Raw genomic sequence first — 24,633 nt, 5'->3', positions numbered from 1 at the left:
TCCTCGTGACCTCACAATGGGGTGGTCGCCGGGGGGAGGTAACCGGGGGCGACGAGCAGTTGGAGGGGAGGAGGAGGAGGAGGAGGAGCAGAGGTAGGAGGGAGGAACCCTGGTGGGGCACTGGAGGGACATGGATTACGTCGCCAACAGGCATGCCGTCAGCTTCGTCCGCCCTCTCGCCCGGATGAAGATCAAACAGAGGTCCTTCTTCGCCGGCACCTACAAGATCTGCAAGCTGGCCGCTAACGTGCCGGACTTGGTGGTGTATGAGGGGGTGGATAGACCCATCCCCGACGTCGAGCATTTCCATGGAGTCCTTCTCTTTGCTGACATCTCAGGTACCCCGACTGCAGCCACGAGACTAGCAGCGGCACAGAGAGGGTAGACTGTCAGAGCATTTCTCCCCACAGGGTGGAGATGTCAAAGGCTAGTAGGCATAGCTATAAGGTGAGGGGCAGGGAGGGAGGGAGTGGAGGGGCGGGGAGGGAGGGGAGGGGAGGGATGTGGAGGGGCGGGGAGTGGAGGGAAGGGGAGTGAAGGGGCAGGGACGGAGTGGAGGGGCGGGAGTGGAGGGGGGGCGGTGAGTGGCGGGCTGGAATGTTGGGGTGGAGGGACAGGGGTAGAGGGATGGGGAGTAGGAATGTAGGGGCAGGGAGTGGAGAGGTTGAGACAGGGAGGGGGGGGTGGCAGTGGGGAGTGTGCGGGTGGAGGGATGGGGAGTATTATGGTGGGGAAGTGGGCGGTGGGTGGTGGGGTGGGGGGGGGGGGGGTTGGAAAGAGGAGGGTGTAGGGGTGAGACAGGAGGGTGTGGAGGGATGGGGTGGGGGGGGGATGAGGGACGGGGGAGTGTAAGGGCTGGGGCAGCTGGGTGCCCGTGACCCACATGCTGTGTTCACCGCAGGGTTTACCAGCCTGACGGAGACCTACACCAAGAACAGTAAGAAAGGCAGTGGAGCCGACCACCTCACCCGCACGCTCAACGGCTATATCACCGACATCGTGGACCGTAAGTGGCCGGCAGTCGGTTTGGGTGTGGGGGATTGTGGCATTGCACGCTGGGCTCCGCCTGGGGGGGGGGGGGGGGGGGAGGAGACTGGGGAGGTTGGGAGGGAAAGGGGGAAGCAGCAGGGGGGTCAGGGTGGCATGGAGGGGCATGTGGGGTCAGTGGGGGAGGGGGGTGCAGTGGGGCAGTAGCGGGGATGGAGGACTGCACATGGATGGGCAGGTAGGTGGGGAGGAAGGGATGGGGGGTTGTAGCAGGGGTGGAGGGGGTCGCATGGAGGGGCATATGGGGATGGAGAGGAGGGCCAGAATGGAAGGTGGAGGGGTGGGCAGTGGTGGTTGGAGGGGGAGGGGGGTGGTGGGGTAGATGGGGCAGTGTAGTGGTGGAGGGGCAAGGGGGGGGTTGGGGGAGGGGCGGGAGGAACAGTGGGCACGGGGCTGGGGCTTAACGCACTGGGAGTCTAGTCACACTGGGAGTATTCTGCAGCTAACCACAAAGTGGAGGGAATGGACAAATGATGTTTCACGTCAACTGATTGGGTCCTGACCTGAAACATCACCTATCCACTCCCTCCGCAGTTGCTGCCTGATCCGCTGAGTTACTCCTGCACTTTGTGCCTTTTTTTTTGGTGGAAACCAGCACCTGCAGTTCTTCACTACAAATTAACCATTACTAATTTCCATCCTGCACTCGCTGAACACCATGCTCAGTCCGTCTAAACCTACCTGGTTTCCCGGTTGCTTAACACTTTAACTCCCACACTGACCTTTCTGTCCTAGGCCTCCTCCATTGCCAGAGTGAGGCCCAGCGCAAATTGGAGGAACTGCACCTCGTATTTTCCTTGGGCAGTTTACACCCCAGCGGTATGAACATTGACTCAGCGGATCAGGCAGAATCTCTGGAGAAAAAGAATAGCTGACGTGTCGGGTCAGAACTATGCTTCAGACAGAAAAAGGGTTCCCACCCGAAACGTCACCTATCTTTTTCTCTGGAGATGCTGCCTGACCTGCTGAGTTATTCCAGCATTTTGTGTCTATCATGGGGTAGAGATGAGTCGGATAGTATTCTAGCTCAGTGATTTCCAGTTTTGATATCCGTGTACCCCTTCGTAAATTTTCGTAAGCACTTGCACCCCTCGTTAAAAACAATCGTATTTCATTGTAAAAGTTGATACAAATTGCATACATTTTTATTTTGAATTAAGGTGTGCATATAAACAAAAGTTGTCTATAATATAATGTATAATTACTAGAATATAATTAATAATAATAAAGAATATAAATATATAGAATATAATAATAATAAAGTATCCATTAAATATTTATTTTATTTAAATAATTTGTCATCAATGTAAAGGATGAAATTGCTTATGTTGAGAAAATATTTCGGCTACATTTGGCCCTGTAGTTAATTTCAACCTCAGTTGCGGTTCGACATATAATATGCGGATCCTCTTCTTCGTCTTAATGTCCACAAGGGCCGAAAATCCAACCGCACAGGTATGAGCTTGGAAATGGAAAAATGAACTTTTGGGCTTTATCTATCAATTCTGGAAATTCATTTTGTGTTTGTAAACAAAAAGAAGAGAATGTGTTCTCTTTATATTTGTTTTTTAAGAATCCATCAGAAGCTGGGAGGTTCCAACAGTTGTTCTACTGTTTGTGACAGACCTTTTGGCACTGATTGATTGCTGTTGAATGGGTATCTTATCCACTCAATTTCTATGTCTAATTTAGGGTAATACTTTTCTAGATTCATCTGAAACTCTGTAAATGCTGTATATAATAATCATCATACCGTCTTCAATTTGTTCACTTGAACTTGTCTAATTCATGAAGAGATGGAAAAGAGTCCACTTCTCCAATAACAACTCACTTTTGCCACAATTTCAATTTAGCCACTGGAGTGCTCACCTTATCTTGAATGTGAAATGTAGAAATTTATTTGCCTTGTAAGGACAAATTAAAGATTATTTAAAACATAGAATATGTCTATCAGATACGCTAATTGACAGAGCCATCTCCAGTCTTGTAAACATTGTTACAATTAGAAACATAGAAACATAGAAAATAGGTGCTGGAGGAGGCCATTCGGCCCTTCGAGCCAGCACCGCCATTCATTGTGATCATGGCTGATTGTCCCCAATCAATAACCCGTGCCTGCCTTCTCCCCATATCCCTTGATTCCACCGTGCCCTAGAGCTCTATCTAACTCTCTCTTAAATCCATCCAGTGATTTGGCCTCCACTGCCCTCTATGGCAGGGAATTCCACAAATTCACAACTCTCTGGGTGAAAAAGTTTTTTCTCACCTCAGTCTCAAATGGCCTCCCCTTTATTCTAAGACTGTGGCCCCTGGTTCTGGACTCGCCCAACATTGGGAACATTTTTCCTGCATTCAAAGCTTTCATTTAGAAAAACCAGTAGTTCATTTCAAATAAACGAGTCAACACTTTTCCATGAGAAAGCCAACAAACCTCAGTATGGAACAGAAGTTGGGTATGTTTACTCCCCATTTCTTCGCACAGTTGTGAAAAAAGTCGGGCATTTAATGAACGTCCTTTAATATAATTTATGATTTTCATTGTTTTGTCTAGAACTTTTTGGGGGTCTGCAAGCCTCTCTGTGCACAAATGTGTTGATTTTGCATCTGGTGCAATAGTTTTAATCCTTGAAACAAGCCCTTTTCTCGATCCGACCATGGCCTTCGCTCCGTCTGTGCTTCTTCCAGCACAACCAAGTTTGTTTTGTTGCATAAATTCATCCATAATGTTAAAAATGTCTTCTCCAGTTGTATGTTCTGGCAAAGGTTGGCAAGTTAAAATGTCGTCATAATTTCTTTGTCTTTTTCATACCTAACGAATACCAAAAGATTTGCAAAATTCGCAATGTCAGTGGATTCGTCCGCCTGTAATGCATAATAACGATTCTGACGGATGTTGGACAATAATATTTGTATTATATTTTCAGCCAATTTGGTGATTCTTCGATGAACAGTATTATTTGAGAGACAAATACGATCAAAAGACCTTTTTGCGTCATCTCCGATCATTACTTTGCCATTATCTTTGCTGCAGGCTTGACCAAAGTTTCGCCAATTGTCTCTGGTGCCCCATTTTTCGCTATTAAGAGCGACACCATATATGAGGCTAATAAGGCATTTTTATTCTCAATTCCTGTCAGGCACCACATTATTTTCTGAGTTTTTTTTTAATCTTTAAGTTTCTTATCAAAAGATTTCACAGGTTTGTCTTTCTATTCGATATATTTCAATTCAAAATGGTGCTTCAAGTTGGAAGGCTTCATACTCTCATTTGTTAAAATTTCATGACAAACGACACATAATGGAGCCGGTTCATCTTCACCTCCCGTCCTTGAAAATGCATATTTCAAGTAATTTACATCGTACATACGAAGCTTCTTTGCCATCTTCTTAGTTGGTCCTTTAGAGATGTCAGGTGGCACACCCTTCTCAATTTCAATACATTCATTTGGTCCAGATATATCAACGTTTTCTCATTGTCTGCTGCTACTTCTATCTTCCTTATGGCTCTCTTTTGTGCGTTTTAGACACCGTTTTTAACCAATGATCCATAATTGAGAATTTAAGGGTTAGAAAGGCATTTACCCACGACCATATGATTACTATTTCTTAGTCGCTGACGCACATGAAATGCAAACCATTCGGGCAAGTGAGACTGAACGAAAATTTACGAGTTGCGCGGGAGTCTGCAAACTAACCAAATGCAGCAGCTATCACAACTTGAGTAGGAGAATTCATACGAAATATATAATTTATTTGCAAATACGTATGTATAAAATAATTCGTAACCACAGTATGTTTTTTCTAATAATGAATCTGTTTCAGTAGTACATAGCTTAAAATTGCCGCATACCCCTCTGAAGACCTACCACTGGGGGTACACGTACCCCACTTTGGGAAACACTGTTCTAAGCTTATGGAAGGGACCGTATAGAAGCCTGATAACAGAGGGGAAGCTGGTCCTGAGTCTTGTGGTGCGCGTTTTTAAGATAACATAGAACTAAAGGGTGATCGATGGTTAGCATAGACTTGATGGGCTGAAGGGCCTGTTTTCCTGCTATTTCTTTCCCAAAAATAATCCACCCTCTATTGATAGCTTTTAAGTAAGGCAAAGTGTAGTGATGTGGCTAATTAGTTTTGTTCATCATAACTATTCCAAATAATGCTTATTAATCCTAATATATTTTAGATATTCTTCGAGCAGGGGGAGACATTGTGAACTACGCAGGTAAGAAGTTGTAAATTAACATTTTTTGAAATTTGGTGATTATTTCAATGGTTCAATGGGTTGTCATTATCACATGTGCGGAGGTACAGTGACATTCTTTTTTTGCATACAGTTCAGTAAACTATCACCATACATAATTAAAATCCCGGATTGGTGACAGTGTTTAGAAATAGCCCACTGAGATCATGTACATGAGTCGGCGGGTTTAGGTGCCATTTCACAGATCCAGCTGAAGCTGGCCACAGAGGCCTGTTGCAGCCGTTGCCTCCATCTAGATCGTCCCTCTCCTCACCCGGCCACCTTCAGCCTTTGTGCCATCACCCACTCCCTCCACCCTCTTCTCTGGTTCTCGGAGACAAGCAGAGGCCGGGCTCGACGGCTTCCCTCTCCGGGCGCATTCCCCAGTTATAGTCATAGAGTGATACAGTGTGGAAACAGGCCCTTCGGCCCAACTTGCCCTTTCTGACCAACATGTCCCATCTACACTAGTCCCACGTTTGGCCCATATCCCTCTAAACCTATCCTATCCATGTACCTGTCTAAATGTTTTTTGTACATTGCAATAGTCCCTTCCTCAACTACCTCCTCTGGCAGCTCGTTCCATACACCCACCACCCTTTGTGTAAAAAGGTTGCCCCTCAGGGTCCTCTTTGTGTAGAGGTTACGCCTCAGGGTGGGCCAGCCAGGCCTGCTGTTGAGGTATAGCTGCGGCCCGACGGGTGATTTTTGGATGGCTCCACGGAATGGTTCTTTACTGTGTCTCCATTTTGTGTCTTCACAGGTGATGCAATGTTGGCATTGTGGAGAGAACACAGGAAAGAGCTGAGTGAGGTGCTCTCCTTGGCTGTGAAATGCAGCCTGAATATACAGGACAAATGCGACAACAGGGAAACGGAAGTGGGGGTGAAGCTCAGAGTAAAAATAGGTAATCTCCAATTTAGTTTAGTTTAGAAATACAGCATGGACACATGCCAATTAAAAAATACATTTCAACAGGTACATGTGTGAGAAAGAACTCTACAGTTGCTGGTCTATGCCAAAGATAGGCATAGTGTACTGGAGTAACTCAGCAGGTCAGGAACAGGTAATACTTTGGGTCAGGACCCTTCTTCAGACTGAAAGTAGAGGGGGGGATGAGGGGGGGGAGGGGGTAGGAAAAGGCCAGAACAAATCAGGGCTGCAAGATATTCCAATACTGACCTCATGTAGGAAGGAACTGCAGATGCTGGTTTAAACCGAAGATAGACACAAAATGCTGGAGTAACTCTGCAGGACAGGCAGCATCTCGGACCTGGGCCTCCTCCACTGTCAGAGTGAGGCCTCATGCAAGCTGGAGGATCAGCACCTCATATTTCGCTTGGGCAACTTACAACCCAGCAGTATGAACGCTGATTTCTCTCATTCCAAGTAACCCCCATTCCCTCCAATGATGAACTCACAGTCTTTGTTCTTTCTTTGCAGGTATTTCAGCAGGGAAGCTTTCCAAAGTGGTGATGGGAGACGAGGATTCCCGTTACTATGCATTAATAGGGCGAGCAATCGATGAAGTTCGTAAAGCTGAAGGACTTGCTTCAGCCAATACTGTGATTTTATCCCCAAATGCCTGGGAGCTGTGTGACCGATCCAATATTGTCGTTGAGAAGATCGAGAATGAAAGAGCTGTAAAAGTACGTTCAATATTTCTCACTACATTACAGACCTAATATAGATTTTGCTTTATTATTCTCATGTGTAGTGAAAAGCTTTGTTTCTTATCCAATCACATCAGATAATACCATAATGAAGCAACGACCAAAAAAGCACACCAACGCCTCTACTTCCTTAGAAGGCTTAGGAAGTTTGGCATGTCCCCTACAACTCCCACCAACTTCTACAGATGCACCATAGAAATAATTTTATCAGGATGCATCACAGCTTGGTTTGGGAACAGCTCCATCCAAAACCGCAATAGATTTTCAACGCAACCCAGACCATCACACCAACCATCCTCCCTTCTATTGACTCAATTTATACCTCATGCTGCCTCAGCAAGGCCAGGAACATAATCAAGGACGAGTCGCACCCTGGCCACTCCATCTTCTCTCCTCTCCCATCAAGCAAAAGGTATAGATGTGTGAAAATGCACACCACCGGAATCAGGGACAGTTTTTTCCCAGCTGTTATTCGGCAACTGAATCATCCTACCACAACCAGAGAGCAGTGTTGAACTACTATCTACAGCTTTGGTGACCCTTGAACTATCCTTGATCGGACTTTGCTGGCTATACCTTGCACTAAACGTTATTCCCGTATCATGTATCTATACACTGTAAATGGATTGATTGTAATCATGTATTGTCTTTCTGCTGACTGGTTAGCATGCAACAAAAGCTTTTCACTGTACCTCGGTACACATGACAATAAACAAAGCTAGCTAACTAACTATACATAAATACAATCAGAAACTCAAGCACAACAGATAGAGCAAAGGGGAAGATACAGAATGCAAATCATAGTTCTCAGCATTGTAGCACATCAGTTCAGTAGACCATAAGACATAAGAGCAGAATTAGGCCATTTGGCCCATCGAGTCTACTCCACCATTCAATCATAGGGACGACAGATGGCACAATGGGCTAAGTGTTCGGCTGGCGACCGGAAGGTAGCCGGTTCGAATCCCGCTTGGAGTGCATACTGTCGTTGTGTCCTTGGGGCAAGACACTTCACCCACCTTTGCCTGTGTGTAAATGTAATGTAATTATGTGAAGCACTTTGGGGTCAATGCAAGTTGACTAAAAATGTGCTATATATATAAGATTATTATTATGGTTGATCTGTTTTTCCCTCTCAACCACATTCTCTTGCCTTATCCCCATAACCTTTCACGCCCAAATCAAAAACCTATCAATCTCTGGCTTAAAAATACTCAATGAGTGAATGGCCTAAATCCTGCGCCCTATGGTTTTATGGAGAAGGCAGCGGAGATTTTCACATGTTTAATTTAAAATGGAGTTACACCTGCTGCATTTTAAATTTAGCCATAACAATGTTAACAAATGTTGGCAATACAAAAGGAAGCTGTCTATTAAGAAGCTGTCTAATTTAAGCCACAAGTACGTTTACAGAGTACGTTAACATGTTAAAATGTTCTTTTAATGCAGGTGCGTTATATAAAGAGAGATCCTCGCTTTTCAGTTGATGCGTACGTGAGAAAATGTGGGACCCACTTGGAATATCAAGAAGTTGGTGTCAGTAAAAGTATGTTAATTCTCTTGGTGTTAGTTTTCGCGGGTGCTCAGTTACCAAGATTAGGGCATTTCCTGTGTTCGCAAGAAACTGACTTTAGATTCATTTACAGAGGCAATAAGGAAAACATCAAGATTACTGCCAAATGCACAGCTCGAATCTGTGCTACGTAAATATCTACTGAAAACAGTTTTACTTAAGGTACAAAATATTAATGCCATCATTTATGTCTAGAACCAGTTTAGAGTTTAAAAGTGCGGCATGGAAACAAACCATCGGCCCACCGAGCCCAGGGTGAATGCATAGGGTCTTTGGAGTAGTTGGATCTTTTGTGAACTAAAATTGTGGAACATAAACTTTGTTCTGCATTTTATAAGGATTCGAGGGCCTGAGCGAGAGGGAGAAGTTGAACAGGCTAGGACTTTATTCCTTGAAGCGCAGGAGACTGGGGGGTGATCTTCGGTATAAAATCGTGAGGGGAATAGATGCACAGAGTCTTTTATGCAGAGTAGGGGAATCAAGAACCATTGGACATGGGTTTAAGGTGAGAGGAGAAAGATTTAATATGAACCCTGGGGGGGCAACTTTTTTCACACAGAAGGTGGTGGGTATATGAAACAAGCAGCCAGAGGAGATAGGTGAGACAGGTAGTATAACAACTTTTATAAGGCCTTTGGACAGGTGCATGGATATGAAAGGTTTAGAGGGATATGGGCCAAACGCAGGCTTGTGGGACTAGTGTAGATGGGCCATGTTGGTCAGCATGGGCAGGTTGTGCCGAAGAGCCTGTTTCTGTGCTGTATGACTTTGAAACTTTGAAATCTCTTTCTATCCTTCTTCGAATTCACATTCCTGCACAGCTTATTGTTGTCAGTTCAGAGTATTTTACCCAGGCTAGGGGAATCAAGACCCATAGTTATAAGGTGAGGGGAGAAAGATTTAATAGGAAACATGTACTTCGAGGCAATTTTTTCATTCAGAGGATGGTGTGTATATGGAACGAGCTGCCAGAGATGGTAGGAGAGGCAGGCGCAATAGCAAGACATTTGGACAGGTACATGGATAGGAAAGGTTTAGAGGGATGAGGGACAAACAGGTGAAAATGGGGCCAGCATAGATGGGGCATTTTGGTCAGCATGAACGAGTTGACTGAAGGACTTGTTTCCCTGCCGTATGTTTAATTTAGTTTAGAGATACAGCATGGTAACAGGCCCTTCGTCCAACCGGGTTGATGCCGACCATCGTACACTAGTTCTATCCTACACGCTAAGGACAATTTACAGGGGGCCAATTAACCTACAAACCTGCACTTCTTTGGGATGTGGGAGTACCCAGAGAAAACCCACGTGGGTCACGGGGAGAACATACAAACTCCGTACAGACAGCACCTGAGGTTAGGTACGAACCCGGGTCTCTGGCGCTGAGTGGCAGTGGCTCTACTGCTGCGCCACTAGGATGCCTATGTCTCTCTGATTCTAATATGAAAGCCCTATCTTTTTTAAGTTGCACCATTTAACCGAGTGAATTTTTGTCGATGTTTAGATTGATGATGCTGTACCGCTGGATTATTTGTCTGAAATGCGACCTGCAACGGTGGTGTTTGTGAACCTGCAGTTTGTGGAAAATGCAACCATGTACCATCAATGCCAATCCATTCAGGCTTGCTGTGTTGGAATCAACAACGAATTCAGAAACTATCAGGGGAGGATAAATAAAGTCTTTATGTTTGACAAAGTAAGTAGCCAGCAGATGGCACTAACAGGTTAGTCCAGAGATACAACATAGAAACAAGCCTTCCGGTCCATCGAAACCACAACTTGAATCCATCCTTGGTAAATATCCCCTGAAAACAGTTTTACTTAGAGCCATAGAGCCATAGGGAAATCAAAGACAAGAGGACATAGGTTTAAGGTGACAGGGGAAAGATTTAATAGGAACATTTTTCACATTAAGGGTGACTTTTTCACACGAAGGGTGGTGGGTGTATGGAACAAGCTGCCAGAGGAGATAGTTGGGCAGGCACTATCACAAGAGTTAATAAACATTCAGACAGGTACATGGATCGGATAGATTTAGAGAGATATGGGCAAATTGCAGGCATGTGGGTTTAGAGTAGAAGGAGCATGTTGGTCCGTGTGGGCAAGTTGGGCGGAAGGGCATGTGTGCACGCCGTATGACTCTATGCATCTATAACAGAGGGCTATCGGTTCACAGTGCAGGTCAGTTGTAAAACATGTGCTTAAATCCAGTTGTGACAATCATGCTTGTAACACGTATGTTATTAATTTAAGGGATGTACATTTCTTTGTGCTTTTGGTCTTCCTGGTGACAAAGGAGAAGATGAATGTGGAAATGCTTTACAGTGTGCCCACAACGTCCATGAGTTCTGCAATAAATTGCGATACGTCAGGTAAGCATTCAGCTTAGAGTCATAGAGTGATACAGTGTGGAAACAGGCCCTTTGGCCCAACTTGCCCACACCGGCCACATGTCCCAGCTACACTAGTCCCACCTGCCAGCATTTGGTCCCTATCCCTTCAAACCAGTCCTATCCATGTTCCTGTATAACTGTTTGTTAAATGTTGGGATTGTCCCTGCCTCAACTACCTCCTCTGGCAGCTTGTAGAAAACTAGTTTGTAAAAAATGGTGGTGAGACTACATTTGGAGTATTGTCTTCAGTTTTGGTCACCCAGCTATTGGAAGGATGTCGTTAACCTGGAAAGAATGCAAAGAAGATTTTTGAGGATGTGGCCTGGAATCAAGGGCCTAAGCTACAATGAGAGGTTGGGCAGGCTAGGGCTTTACTCCTTGGAGTGCAGGAGTATTAGGGGTGATCTTATAGAGGTGTATAATATCATGAGCCAAATAGATAGGGTGAATGCAGTGGGTAACATGGATAGGCGACATTTTGGCTTTGGAGTTTTCTTTAGCAAGGTACAGCACATGAACATTAATTTTGGCGGCACAATGGTGCAGCTAGTAGAACCACTGCCTCACAATGCCAGACACCTGGGATCGAACCTGACCTCAGGTGCTTTCTGTGTGGAGTTTGAATGTTCTCCTTATGACCACATGGGTTTCCTCCCACATCCCAAAGACGTGCGGGTTTATAGGTTAAGATAAAGATTTTGCCCAGAGTGTGTAGGGACTAACGTGAACGGGTGATCAATGGTTGGCGTGGACTTAGTGGACCAAATGGCCCGTTTCCATGCTGTATCTCTAAACTAAACTAACAAGCCCTTTGGCCGCCAATGTCCATGTTGGTAATGATGCCAAGATTCATATTCATAAATCATGGGAGCGGAATTAGACCATTCGGCTCATCAAGTCCCCTCTGCCTTTGAATCACGGCTGATCTGTCTTTCCCTCTCAAACTCATTGTCCTGCCGTCTCCCCAGAACTTTTGATAAACTAATCTCTGCTTGCACAAGACCCATGTCCTTCTGGTCATTTTGAGAGACCTGTAGATGGGCAGCTGGATAGGCAATGCTTAGAAGGAAACAGACCTAAATGTGGACTCTTGAGATTACTGTATGAATGAATGATACTTCTATTGTCAAATGTACCTAGGGTGCCTAGGTACAGAGCAAAGCTTTGTTTTGCATACAACCTAGCAGGGGCGGAAATTCATATCAATACATGGGGGGGGCACAATTTCTTGGTGGCCGCGCACACGTGCACACACACACGCAAGACTTCAGAAGCTTCGGCCGTGGGCCCTGTGGATGGTAACATTGGGAACTGATCTGGTTGGTAACCGACTCCAAATTCCAGCAACAGCAGCTTTGTCCACCCCGAATCGTGGGGCTTGAATCGGCCCGTTCACAGGACCTTTCATCGCCCAGCGCAGCTTAAAATCGGCTGGCGGGTGCTTCAACATCCGGAGCCTTGATCGCCTCGACAGTTTGATTTTAAGCCATGCCGGGTGATGAAAGGAACTGCATACCGGCCGATTCAGCCCTTAGAAAGTGTCCGATACCTGCTTGAATCTTTCAAAAGCTACAATGTGAAAAATAACACTTAAACAAATAAAACTGAAGCAAATAAAGGCAAACAGAAGAACCAACCTTGGAGGGGGGGGGAAAGAGTGAGAGATGGGGGAAAAAATACTAATTAACGTGAGTGACCGTGAATGAGGGACTTACCTGCAAGCCGGCCAGAAAACCCGTTCAACCGGAGCCCTTAATGACCTGACCTGTTTAAACCCGTTACCCGTTTAAATCTTTCCCATCCACCAATACATACAATTAGTTCAAATGGTAATTGTACCTGCCTCAGACAGCTTTAAGAAATTCTCCGTGAATACCTCCAGTAATACTTGAAGGTCAAAACACAGCTGGTGACACATCATGTTAATACGATGTTAATAGAGACATTTAACAATGGCTTAACAGTGACACCCCCACTGTCTCACGGAAAGCAGAGGAGTGAATAGATTTTTTCACCAAATTTCAAAATCCGGATTATAAAACATGGTGGGGGTGGGATTGTCCCCCACCTCTCAAAACATGGAAGGGACATGCCCTCCATCCTCCCCCCCCATGATTTCTGCTCATGCAACCTAGACAGTACACAAGGGTCGACACCCGTCTGGCGCCAACAAAGTTACAAAAGCACTGAACTGTCGCCACACATGGCAATAGGACCCCCCCAACCCGCCCAACCCACCTCACCCCAACCCGCCGGTCCCCCATTGTTCTTAGCGGTCCCATGCTGGGACCCCCCCAGGTAGATAGGTCCCACCAGTGTGGATATGGTGGGCGCAGGGGTTGGTTTCTGTGCTGTGCATCTCTGTGACTCTATGCATTCCCATATTTCAGTGTAGCTTCAATCGGAGTGGCCAGTGGCCCTTTATTCTGTGGAGTCGTTGGGCATCCTCTACGCCATGAGTACACAGGTAAGCAGACGCCTTTCATCAAGTTATATTAGCCAAAGGTAGCAGGTGTTGTCCGGAGATAGGCACAGAGTGCTGGAGTAACTCAGCGTTAAAAGGATGGGTGACGTTTCGGGTCAGGATCCTTCTGACGTCTGATGAAGGGTCCCGTCCCCAACATCACCAACCCTTCATCTCCAGGGATGCTGCCTGGCCCGCTGAGTTACTCCAGCACTTTGTGTCTCTCTTTGATATAAACCAGTATCTGCAGTTTCGTTCTACGCATTTTAGCAGGTTTTGTGTTGCCAATTTCTTGTTTTACTTATTTAATTTAGTTTGTTTAGTTTATTACTGTCATGTTTACCGAGGTACAGTCAAAATCCTTTTGTTGCATACTGCTATGGCGCCAGAGACACGGGATCGATCCTAACTATGGGTGCTGTCTATACAGAGTTTGCACGTTCTCCCTGTGACCTTGTGGGTTTTCTTTGATGCTCCGGTTTCCTCCCACATTCCAGAGACATGCAGGTTTGTAGGTTCATTGGCTTCAGTAAATTGTACCTTGTGTGTCGGACAGTGCTCGTGTGAATGGCTGGTCATTGGTTGGTGTGGGCTCGGTGGGCCGAAGGGCCTGTTTCTTAAAAACTAAACTAAATGTATGCAATGATAATTGTAAGAAGTAATTTTTATGTCATTTCTCATTGAAAAGTGATTGGTCGGAAAGTGAATCTGGCTGCACGCTTGATGATGACTTATCCAGGAATGGTCTCCTGTGATGAAGAGACTCACTACCATGCCAAGATGCCTTCTTCCTACTTCATTGAACTTCCCAAGCGAGCTATGAAAGGCGTAGCTAACCCAGGCACTATCTACCAGTACCTGTCCAAGAAACATCAGAAGTAAGTCATCGTTTGACTGCTTACACAATGATGAAAGGCCTAGAGAGAGTGGATGTGGAGAAGATGTTTCCACGAGTGGGAGAGTCTAGGACCAGAGGGCATAACCTCAAATAAAAAGGATGCACGTTTCGAATGGAGATGTCAAAGGATTTCTTTAGCCAGAGGGTGATGAATCTATCTAATTCATTGCCTCAGACAGAGGTGGAGGACAGGTCATTGAGTGTTATTAAAGTGGAGATTGATAGGGTCTTGATTAGTAAGGGTGTCAAGGATTAAGGGGGGAATGGGGTTGAGAGGGGAAATTGATCAGCCATGGCCGAATGGTGGAGTAGACTCTATGGACTGAATCACCTAATTCTGCTCCGATGACTTATGAACATATGACCCCTGAACTGACAACAATAAACTCTGTAGGATTGTGAATTCTAAGACGGATACAAACAGATCTCAAAATTTCAAAGACATACAGCACGGAAAAAGCCCTTCGGCCCAACCTGCCCATGCCGACCAACATGGCCCATCTACACTAGTCCCACCTACCTGTGTTTAGCCCATATCCTTTCCTATCTATCCATGTATCTATCCAAAGGCCTTGTAAAAGTTGTTATAGCACCTGCCTCACCTACCTCCTCTGGCTGCTCATTCCATACACCCACCACCCTTTGTGTGAAATAAGTTGCCCCTCAGGTTCCTATTAAATCTTCCCCCCGCTCACATTAAATCCATGTCCTATGGTTTTTGATTCCCATACTCTGGATAAAGGACTGTGCATTTGCTCTATTGATTCCTTTCATGATCTTCTACACATCAATAAGATCACCCCTTATCTTCTTATGCTCCAAGGAATACAGTCCTAGCCTGCCCAACATATTCATAAAAGGCAGTAAAAAGTTGTTGTTCCACAATTTTAGTTCTCAAAATATCCAACTACTCCTGAGGAGAGGACACAAACTTAACAAGTTAGACAGCAACTTGGCAGCACAGTGGCAGAGCAGTTGAGTTTCTGCCTCACAGCACCAGAGACCTAGGTTCAATCCTGACTATGGATGCTGTCTGTATGGAGTTTGTACCTTCTCCCTGTGACCATGTGGGTTTTCCCCGGGTGCTCCGGTTTCCTCCCACATCCCAAAGACTTGCAGGTTTGCAGGTTAATTGGCTTCTGTAAATTGTCTCCTGGTGAGTAGGATAGAACTAGTGTATGGGTGATCGCTGGTCGGCAAGGACTCAGTGGACTGATGAAGACATTTCCACGCTGCATCTCTAAATACTAAATACTAAAAACTATTTCTATTTAACTATTTCTTTCTTCGTTGGAGCTGCCTCCTCTGTGGAGTACTTCCAACTTTTGCTTTATTGCATTATAAAAAATTATTCCGTTCAATATAGTGTATCATTAACTCATTACAATAGCATGAATTAATTATTGTGTTCATTATAATTACTAATAGTGCAAGCCCACTGGTGAGCTTAGGGTTTGCTTGAGCATCTTGATCAACTAACAATATCAGTTGAAAGATAATTAATTGCTTATGTTATAAGACCAACAATAAATCACTTTAGGCTCGTATATTTTCCTTAGAATACTTGGAAAACCTCGAATCTCCGTTGAAAAAGATGAAGATTATCCTCTTTTGGGTGAGTTCATGTTAACCAAGTATCTTATTGTTTTTGTTTAGAGATACAGCACAGGCACAGCCACACTGTTAGATAGACACAAAGTGCTGGCGAAACTCAGCGGATCAGGCAGCATCTCTGGAGAAAAAAGATGGGTGACATATCGGGATCCTTATTCAACTGATCGAGTCCAAGCCGTCCATCGATCATCCATGGGTTTTTAGATTATAGTTTAATTTAGTTTAGTTCAGCTTTAGTTTAATTTAGTCTAAACTAAACTAAAAATCAGTATGATTATTGCCATGCATAATGACAATCCCCCCAAAAAATCCATGCATAGGAACAGCCCATTAAATCCATATGCAGTGGATGCCAGATTTTGGTGAAATTTTACATAGTGCAAGCTGCTGCTGGCCATAAAAGCCAGCTGAACCCTTGCATACCCTCTCCCTCCCACCTTCCACCACCCTAGTCATCTTGCCAGTTACACCGTTCACATCCATATACCCGTTCATTGTCACCTCTTCCACAGCCAACAATGGATCATTGTGGGCTCCATCTTTCCTTGGTCATTGTGCCAACTCTGATTTGATCTGAGCATTTTCTACTTTCCCTCTCCCCTAGCTCTCAGTCTGAGGAACATCTGAGAGACTCGAAAGTCTGAGAGAAGTCTGAGAGACTCGAAAAATCACCTATCCATCTCGTCCAGAGATGCTGCATGATCCATTGAGTTACTCCGGCATTTTGTGTCTATCTTTGGTGTAAACCAACATCTGCAGTTCCTTCCTACACATTGATCCTATGTCCCCTGTTTATTTATTCCATTACTCCGGGTAAAATCTGTGGAACTTATTGCCACAGATGGCCGTGGAGGCCGTTATTGTTAAGGTGGAGATTGACAAATTCTTGATAAGTAAAGGTGCCAGGGGTTATGGGGAGAAGTCAGGAGAATGGGGTTGAGAGGGAAAGATAGATCAGCCATGATTGAATGGCAGAGTAGACTTGATGGGCCGAATGGCCTAATTCTGCTTCTAGAACTTATGAAGAGACTCTACCCAATCTATTCCCCTCAATCTTTTCTTCTTTAAGGCCGAGAGAAGGAGATGAGAATTTTCCACAAGGCCATGACAAAGTTTGTAGTAGCAAAGGCCCAGCAATCCATGGACTGTTGCCAGGTGATCATGTATGAGGGAACCGTCGGCTATGGCAAAAGCCGACTCCTCGCCGAAATCATCCGTACATCACTAGCAGACGACGTGAGGTTAGTGGCTCAAAAGCAATTACTTCTTATCGAACAATACATTTGAATTACTTCAAATAAACAAAATTGATTTGTAGTCGTAGAGTCATATAGCCGGAACCAGGCCCTTCGGCCCAACTCATCCATGCCAACCAAGATGCCCCACCTAAACTATTCCCATTTGGCCCATATCCCTCTAAACATTTCCTATCCATGTACCTGCCCACATGTGTTTTAAATGGTGTTATAGTATCTGCCTCAACTATCTCATCTGGCAGCTCATCCATATACCTACCACCCTCTGAGTGAAAAAAGTTGACCCTCAGGTTCCTATTAAATCTTTCTCATCTGAAACCTATGTCCTCAAGTTCACTCTATCTATTCCTCTCATGATCTTATACACCTCTATAAGATCACCCCTCAGTCTCATGCACTCCAAGGAATAAAATCCTAGCCTCCCCAACCTCTCCCTATAGCTCAGGTCCTGGCAACATCATTGTAAATCTTTTCTGCACTTTTGTGCAAAGGTTAGTTATTTTTTAAAGAACCGAATTCTCAGAAGAATTTGTGAATGGGTAGGGCACCCTTGTGATAGCTAACCCCACCTCTCCAAACTTAGCTAGGTGTCGGGACTAATTAAACTTCTAGGGCATAGTTGCAACACGTTGGCAAACAATCTGCATGAAAGTGGCAGAAGTAGCAACCATACTCACTTTCAAATAAAACAGTTGTACAGTGTTGGTAAGGCTGGACTTGGAGTATTGTGTTCAGTTTTGGTTACCTTGCTATAGGAAGGATGTCAGTAAGCTGGAAAGAGTGCCGAGTAGATATATGATGATGTTGCCAGGACTCGATGGCCTGAGCTACAGGGAGAGGTTGGGCAGGCTAGGACTTTATTCCTTGGAGTGCAGGAGGCTGTGGGATGAACTCATATAAGTATACTAGACTAAGTGGGACCCGTTGGGTCCCATGTTCACACAGGAGGGCTGGTCCCCCAACGTAATATTCCACCTCTCCACCAATTCCAATATTGCTAGCCAGTGGGGGGCTTTCTGGAGCGTTAGTATGGCTGTTGTGTGCCGAAGGGACTGATTTCCAGAGGGCTAGTATGGACATGGTGGGCTGAATGAATTCTTAGGCTGACGGCTCAGTCACTCAGGCCTGGTGGGGCAGCTGGCAGCTCAGAAACTGCCAGAAATTCTGCCCAAAACAGGTGAGAGACTCTGTGAGAGAGAAGGGGGAAAGGGTGGAGAATCGATTTTAGACATTTTTCATATTATTCTGCAGATCACAGCAATGAAGAAGGAAAGACTATCCTGGCCTGGATCTCACAGGGAGCAAATAAAGGGAGGGATAAAAATACTGGGGTGAGGTTTAATACTTGCAGGGGGAATACTTACTGATGGGCCGAAGCGACTCCTGGGCTAGTACAGGCCTGATGGGCTGAAGGGGGCTCTTTAAAAAAAATCTGTGAAATCTCAGTCAAAGGCACTTTTTCTGGACTTTTCCTGGCCTGGCACGGGTCTTTTGGGCCAAAATGCTTCACCTGGGCTAATACGGGCATTTTGGGCAAAAAGGACTGGTTTCTCAGCTAATAAGGCTGAAATTAATGGTTTCAGGTAGGCCAAACAACTCACTTCATTTAATTTCCAATTGCATTGCAGTTTCAAGCACAGGACAGGCCAAATAGCTCATTGCATTTTCATGTCACTTCCATTGCCATTGCAGTTTCAAGCACAGGGCAGGCTCAAGCCAAACAGCTGATTTTCACTTTATTTCCATTGCCATTGCACTTTCAAGCACAGGGCAGGCCAAACAACTCATTTCATTTTCATTAAGGGCTAACAAATCATTTGTTCAAGTACATTGCATACTCCCTAGGTTCCCAGTTCAGACAGAGAGACGTGACCTCTTCCTCGCCATCTTGCAGACGGACTGAGCCACGCCCACACTTCTGGGTTTTATAGTCCCTCCCCCTCCCACTGGAAGGGGTGTGGCCTTCATGGTGGTGATTGATAGGAGAGAGAATCTCAAGATTTTTTTAAACACTAATAAGTTTTTTATTTTTCATCGATGGGAAAAATCCTCGGGGCCTGCGCAGCGGAGGAGGATTCCGAGTAAGATGGCCAAAGAATCACAGCCATATGTGGTAGCGTTTTTTCTAAAATCAAAGCACAGTGCAATCAGTAAGTGGTCAAGATGAGACTTTTAATAATATAGATAAATTCATGAGGGAATTAGAATAGATAGAGCAAAGCTTTTACCCAGAGTAGGGGAATCCCTACACTTGAACAGATACATGGATAGGAAAGCCTTTAAAATCAGGCAAATCTGAATAGATTGGATGGGGCATCTTGGTCAGCATGGATGAGTTGGGCTGAGGGTCTGTATGATTCTATGACTGAAATGAATTGATCCTTTAATTTCATTCTGTTTGGTGTCCGATACAGGGTGTTACCATATGAATTGGGGAAAATGGACATTACTGAGCCCTATTATACTATTCAAACCATGATGGCATTACTACTGCAGGTGAACCACTGTAAAAGTTATGCGGAGCGAGAAAGAGTTTTATTGGGCAAGATTACAAAGCCAGACTTGGTGGAAGATTTATGTCTCTTAAATGATCTACTTTTTGTGAAGGTACAAAAATAATCTATCGCGAGCGGACATTGAACAATTGTACGTCAAAACATAGAGACACAAGAAAACTGCAGATGCTGGAATCTTGAGCAAAACAAAGAGTGCTGGAGGAACTCTACAGGTCAGGCAGCATCTGTGGAGAAGGGCGGCGCAGTGGCGTAGCGGTAGGGTTGCTGCCTCACAGCGCCAGAGACCTGGGTTTGATCCTGACCTCAGGTGCTGTCTGTGTGCAGTTTGCACGTTCTCCCTGTGAAAGTGTGGGTTTCCTCCGGGTGCTCCGGTTTCCTCCCACATCCGGAAGACGTGCGAGTTTGTAGGTTAATTGGCCCTCTGTAAAATTGCCCCCTAGTGTTTAGGGAGTGGATGAGAAGGTGGGATAACATGGAACAAGTGTGAACAGGTGATCGATAGTTGGCGCGGAATCGGTGAGCCGAAGGGTCTGTACATTGTATCAATTGCCAGTTCTTTCATCCATGTTGTAGAAAAGAGGCAAGAATATTATTTTGTCAAAAGAATAAACGTTTTGTAGATTTCTTTGAAGAGCAGTGAGACCGATATTTTTGCCGGGAGTAGACAAACAAAGATGAATCAGTGAATCCTGCATATGAATGCAGAATCTAACATTTTCCTTTGATATTTGTGTTACTATCAGCTGTGTGATGGGTTCACTATGGGAAGTACTTTAATGATGTATCTTCTTATCGTGAACAACTTGTTCCCACTTGACAATATCTACGTTGCATGTTTTTGAAATGTTGATAAGCAGTCTTTCTATCTCTTCTCCATGGGCGGGCACAGTGGCACAGTGGGTAGAGCCGCTGCCTTACAGCACCAGAGATCCGGGTTCGATCATGACCTCGGATGCTACTTGCATGTGCATGAGTTTGTACCTTCTCTCTGTGAACCTGTGTGGCGTTTGCACGTTCTCCTAGAGAACCACATAGGTTTCCTCCCACATCCCAAAGACATGCGGGTTTGTAGGTTCAATGGCCCTCTGTAAATTGTCCCTAGCGTGTAGGGAGTGGATGTGGAAGTGGGATAACATAGAACTAGTGTGAGCGGGTGATCGATGGTCGGCATGGATTCGGTGGGCATAAGGTTCTGTACCTTTCAATCAATCAGTCATTCCACAGTAAAATCTAGTACACATATCACAGTTATCTATCTGCTGCTGTACCTCAATTTGGTTATTTTTAGAAGGGGCAGTACATTATAGTTTGGGAGGCTAGACAATTGGACATTTTGGGGAGGCTAAGAATGGAGCGCAGGATGCTGAAGGGTGATCTTAGAGATGTGTATAAAATCATGAGGGGAACAGATAGAATTAATGCACAGTCATTTTTTCCAGCGTAGAATCAAGAACTAGTATTTCGCTTGGGCAGCTTACAACCCAACGGTATGATAATTGACTTCTCTAACTTCAAGTTACCCTTGCTTTCCCTCTCTTTCCACCCCTCTCCCATCCGAGTTCTCTGACTAGGTTTATTGTCATCCTGAATAAATGTATGCCTTGTGTCATCTTCCCCTCAGCTAAGTGATCTATTCTACAGTTCCCTTGCTCCGTCCCCTTTGATCTGTCATTTTCACATCTTACCCTTCCAAATCTCTATATCTCCCTCTCCCCGACTCATTCTGAAGGATCTCGACCCAAAACGCCATCCATTCTTTCTATCCAGAGACCCTGCCTGCCCCGCTGAGTTACTCCAGCATTTTGTGTCTATCTTCAAGAGCTAGAGGTCATAGGTTAAAGGTGAGCGGGGAATGGTTTAATAGGGTGACTTTTTCACTCAGAGGGTGATGGGTATATGGAAGGAGGTGCCAGAAGAGGTAGTCGAAGCAGGTACTATAACAACATTTAAAAGACCTTTGGGCAGGTACATGGATAGGAAAGGTTTAGAGGGATATGGATCAAGCAGGGACAAATGTGACTAGTGTAGATGGTCAGCATGGACTAACTGGGCCGAAGGACCTGTTTCCGTGTTGTGTGACTCTTGATCAAGTACAGACCTTAGTTGGAAATTTAAACTAGGTACCAATGATCAAGTGGATGGAATGACTTGATAAGGTCCACATGGACAATTTGGTTTGTTTTAATGAGGTTCCAGACTAAGTTAAGCAAACAATTATTGTTTATTTTGATTAAGAAAAGAGGATAGACAAAGACTAATTGTCAGAAAATTAAACTTTTAAACAGTAGTTTAGACTGTTTCTTCTGCCGTGATAAAATGGTGAGGTTGAGAATTCTGTGTCTGAACATCGAGTTCCATCACAGGACCAGTCAGGATGGAAAGCAATAAAAAGCCACACAGTGCCGGAGTAACTTAGCGGGTCAGGCAGCATCAATGGAGAACATGGATAGGCGATGTTTCAGTTCAGGACCCTTCTTCAGACTGACCCAACCATAATTCCAATATCTCTAATCTTTGTCCAACCATCTGCCTGTCAACCACCTTCCCTCCCTTATTTGTATTCACCACCCTAACCCTAATGCCAGGCTTTGTCCTGTCCCTCCTCTCTCCCATCTTTTTTTCCTCTCCCCAACCACAATCAGCCTGAAACGGGACCAACCTGAAAGGCCACCTCTCTGTGTCCTCCAGAGATGCCGCCTGACCCGCTGAGTTACTCCAGCACTTTGTGTCTATCTTCTGTACTATTTAATCAAATGTTTCTGGACTTTATCTCCCACTAAACATTATTCCCTTCATACTGTGTCTGTACACTGTGGACAGCTCGATTGTAATCTTCTTGAAGTCTGAAGAATCAGTCTGAAGAAGGGTCCAGACCCTGAAAGGTCACTTGTCCATGTTCTCCAGAGATGCTGCTTGATCTGCTGGGTTACCCCTGGACTCTGTCTTTTTCAACAAGCTAGCATCTGCAGTTCCTTGTTCCTCCAGCAAAAAAAATGCTTTCCATAGTGAAATGTCTAATTGTAATCATGTTTTATGTTTGGACACAAAAAATGGTGGATGGGATAGTGTAATATCTTAATTTTGTTTCTCAGTTTCCAATTTCTGAAAGAGTATCTCTCATGGATAGTAGAACCAAGCACAGGACATTTCGAAATTACGTGATTTCTGTAATCAAACAGGTAACAATTGTTTAATGAGATTTTAAAAGCCAATGCATTTCTGGTCAAGAATTAAACAAATAGGCACAACAACTTCCTGGTTTATCTGAGCAATTCACTTCCTGTTAGGAGAACTGTGTTTGTTGGTATCATTATTTCTGCTGGCATGCCCTTACCTTCAAGACATTAAGTATTTTAACCGGTGAATCAACAAAAAAATTAATTTGGAGCGACACAGTGGTGCAGCAGTAGAGTCGCTGCCTCACAGCACCAGAGACCCGGGTTCGATCCTGACAACGGGTGCTGCCTGTACAGAGTTTGCACTTATTCCCTGTGACCGCATGAGTTTTCTCCGGGTGCTTTGGTTTCCTCCCACACTCCAAAGACGTACAGGTTTGTAGGTTAATTGGCTTCTGTAAATTGTAAATTGCCCTAGTGTGTAGGATGGCGCTAGTGTATGGGGTGATTGCTGGTCAGCATGCACTCAGTGGGCTGAAGGGCTTGTTTCCGCACTGTATCTCTAAAGTTTAAAGTCTCTTAAGCGAATGCTTGAGTAATATTTAGCCATATTTGTCAAATTAAAGCAATACTGACACAATACATAAGCATCAATTATTAAATTCCTGACAGTTCTTTGAAATCTCGTTTATGATAGAAAAGACTTACATTTGCAACTAGTATCCTTCTTATAAGCTGGAAAGAATGTAGTGAATATTTACGAGGACGTTGCCAGGACTCGTGTGCCTAAGCTATAGGAGAGGTTGGGCAGGTCAGGATTTTATTCCTTGGCTGAGGGTTGATCTTACAGAGATGTTTAAGATCATGAGGGGAATAAATAGGGTAATACACAGAGTCTTTTACCAGGGTAGAGGAATCAAGAGGCAGAGGAGACAGGTTTACGGTGAGAGGGGCAAGATTTGAATAAGATTCTTTCACTCAGAGAGTGGTGGGTTTATGGAAGAGGAGGCTGGCAGAGGAGGTAGTTGAGGCAAAGGGGAAGATACAGAGTGCAGAGTATACAGTAGTTCCCATCATTGTAGCGCATCAGTTCCAGCGACAAACTCCAATGCCCTTCCAGCGACAAACTCCAATGCCCTCAATTGGGATAGAAGTGAATGGGATAGTATCCTGGCCTACTTTCTAGTTGTAGTTTAGTTTAATCTTGTCCATGTAAAGAGGTACGGTGAAAAGCATTTGTGTGTTATCCAGTCAGCAGAAAGACTATACGTTTACAGTCAAGCCGTCCACAATGTACTGATACAGGATAAAAGGAATACCATTTAGTGCAAGACGCATTTGGAAAGACCATTTAGAAAAGTAATTACATTATAATAATTGTGATCTGATTGTTTGCAAGTAGATCAACTGAATATAATTGACCAGCAGATGTATCTCTAATTGTCTATTCATGCCGTGCTCCCTGTAGAACGTTATAAGTGAAACGGTGTTGCTGGTCATCGATCAAGTCCAATATATTGACACGCCTTCATGGGAGCTTATCCTGCAGATGCGTGCATCACTCCCGCTGTTTATGGTGATGGCGTTGCGACCATTTACAGTGGAGAAGCCGCCGTGCCAAGCCGCGATCATGGTCATGAGGAGCCAGAGAACATCTTACGTGAAGCTGTCTGGCTTGGATCCAAGTATAATCCGCCCACTTGCCTGCCAGATCCTGGGCGTGATTAGTATCCCACGAGAGTTGGAAATGTAAGTACAAAACCCCACAGGACCTGTATTAGGCCGTTCTTTGGAAAGTGAACCAAAATGTAACACACGTGACCAGATGACCACATAAAGTA

At 44.7% G+C, this 24,633-nt stretch overlaps 1 protein-coding gene across 1 annotated transcript in view; it reads left to right on the top strand.

Moving 5' to 3' along the window:
- The first annotated feature begins 105 nt into the window (after nt 1-105).
- LOC129698829 (adenylate cyclase type 10-like) overlaps nt 106-24,633 on the top strand; it is a 79,385-nt gene continuing 54,857 nt past the window's right edge. The window contains exons 1-16 of the mRNA XM_055638142.1: nt 106-338; nt 902-1,006; nt 5,234-5,272; nt 6,054-6,197; nt 6,734-6,939; nt 8,413-8,509; nt 8,610-8,698; nt 10,040-10,231; nt 10,789-10,907; nt 13,319-13,395; nt 14,081-14,270; nt 15,850-15,905; nt 16,974-17,145; nt 19,575-19,767; nt 22,769-22,855; nt 24,261-24,541. Coding sequence (XP_055494117.1) covers nt 131-338; nt 902-1,006; nt 5,234-5,272; nt 6,054-6,197; nt 6,734-6,939; nt 8,413-8,509; nt 8,610-8,698; nt 10,040-10,231; nt 10,789-10,907; nt 13,319-13,395; nt 14,081-14,270; nt 15,850-15,905; nt 16,974-17,145; nt 19,575-19,767; nt 22,769-22,855; nt 24,261-24,541 — 2,255 coding nt within the window. The 5' untranslated portion in view covers nt 106-130. The remainder of the gene's footprint in view (nt 339-901; nt 1,007-5,233; nt 5,273-6,053; nt 6,198-6,733; nt 6,940-8,412; nt 8,510-8,609; nt 8,699-10,039; nt 10,232-10,788; nt 10,908-13,318; nt 13,396-14,080; nt 14,271-15,849; nt 15,906-16,973; nt 17,146-19,574; nt 19,768-22,768; nt 22,856-24,260; nt 24,542-24,633) is intronic.

Source organism: Leucoraja erinacea, chromosome 7 (genome assembly GCF_028641065.1).
Source record: "Leucoraja erinacea ecotype New England chromosome 7, Leri_hhj_1, whole genome shotgun sequence".
NCBI lineage: Eukaryota > Metazoa > Chordata > Chondrichthyes > Rajiformes > Rajidae > Leucoraja > Leucoraja erinaceus.
The sequence above is the reverse complement of the archived record's forward strand: the minus strand, read 5'-3'. Positions and strand labels throughout refer to the sequence as shown.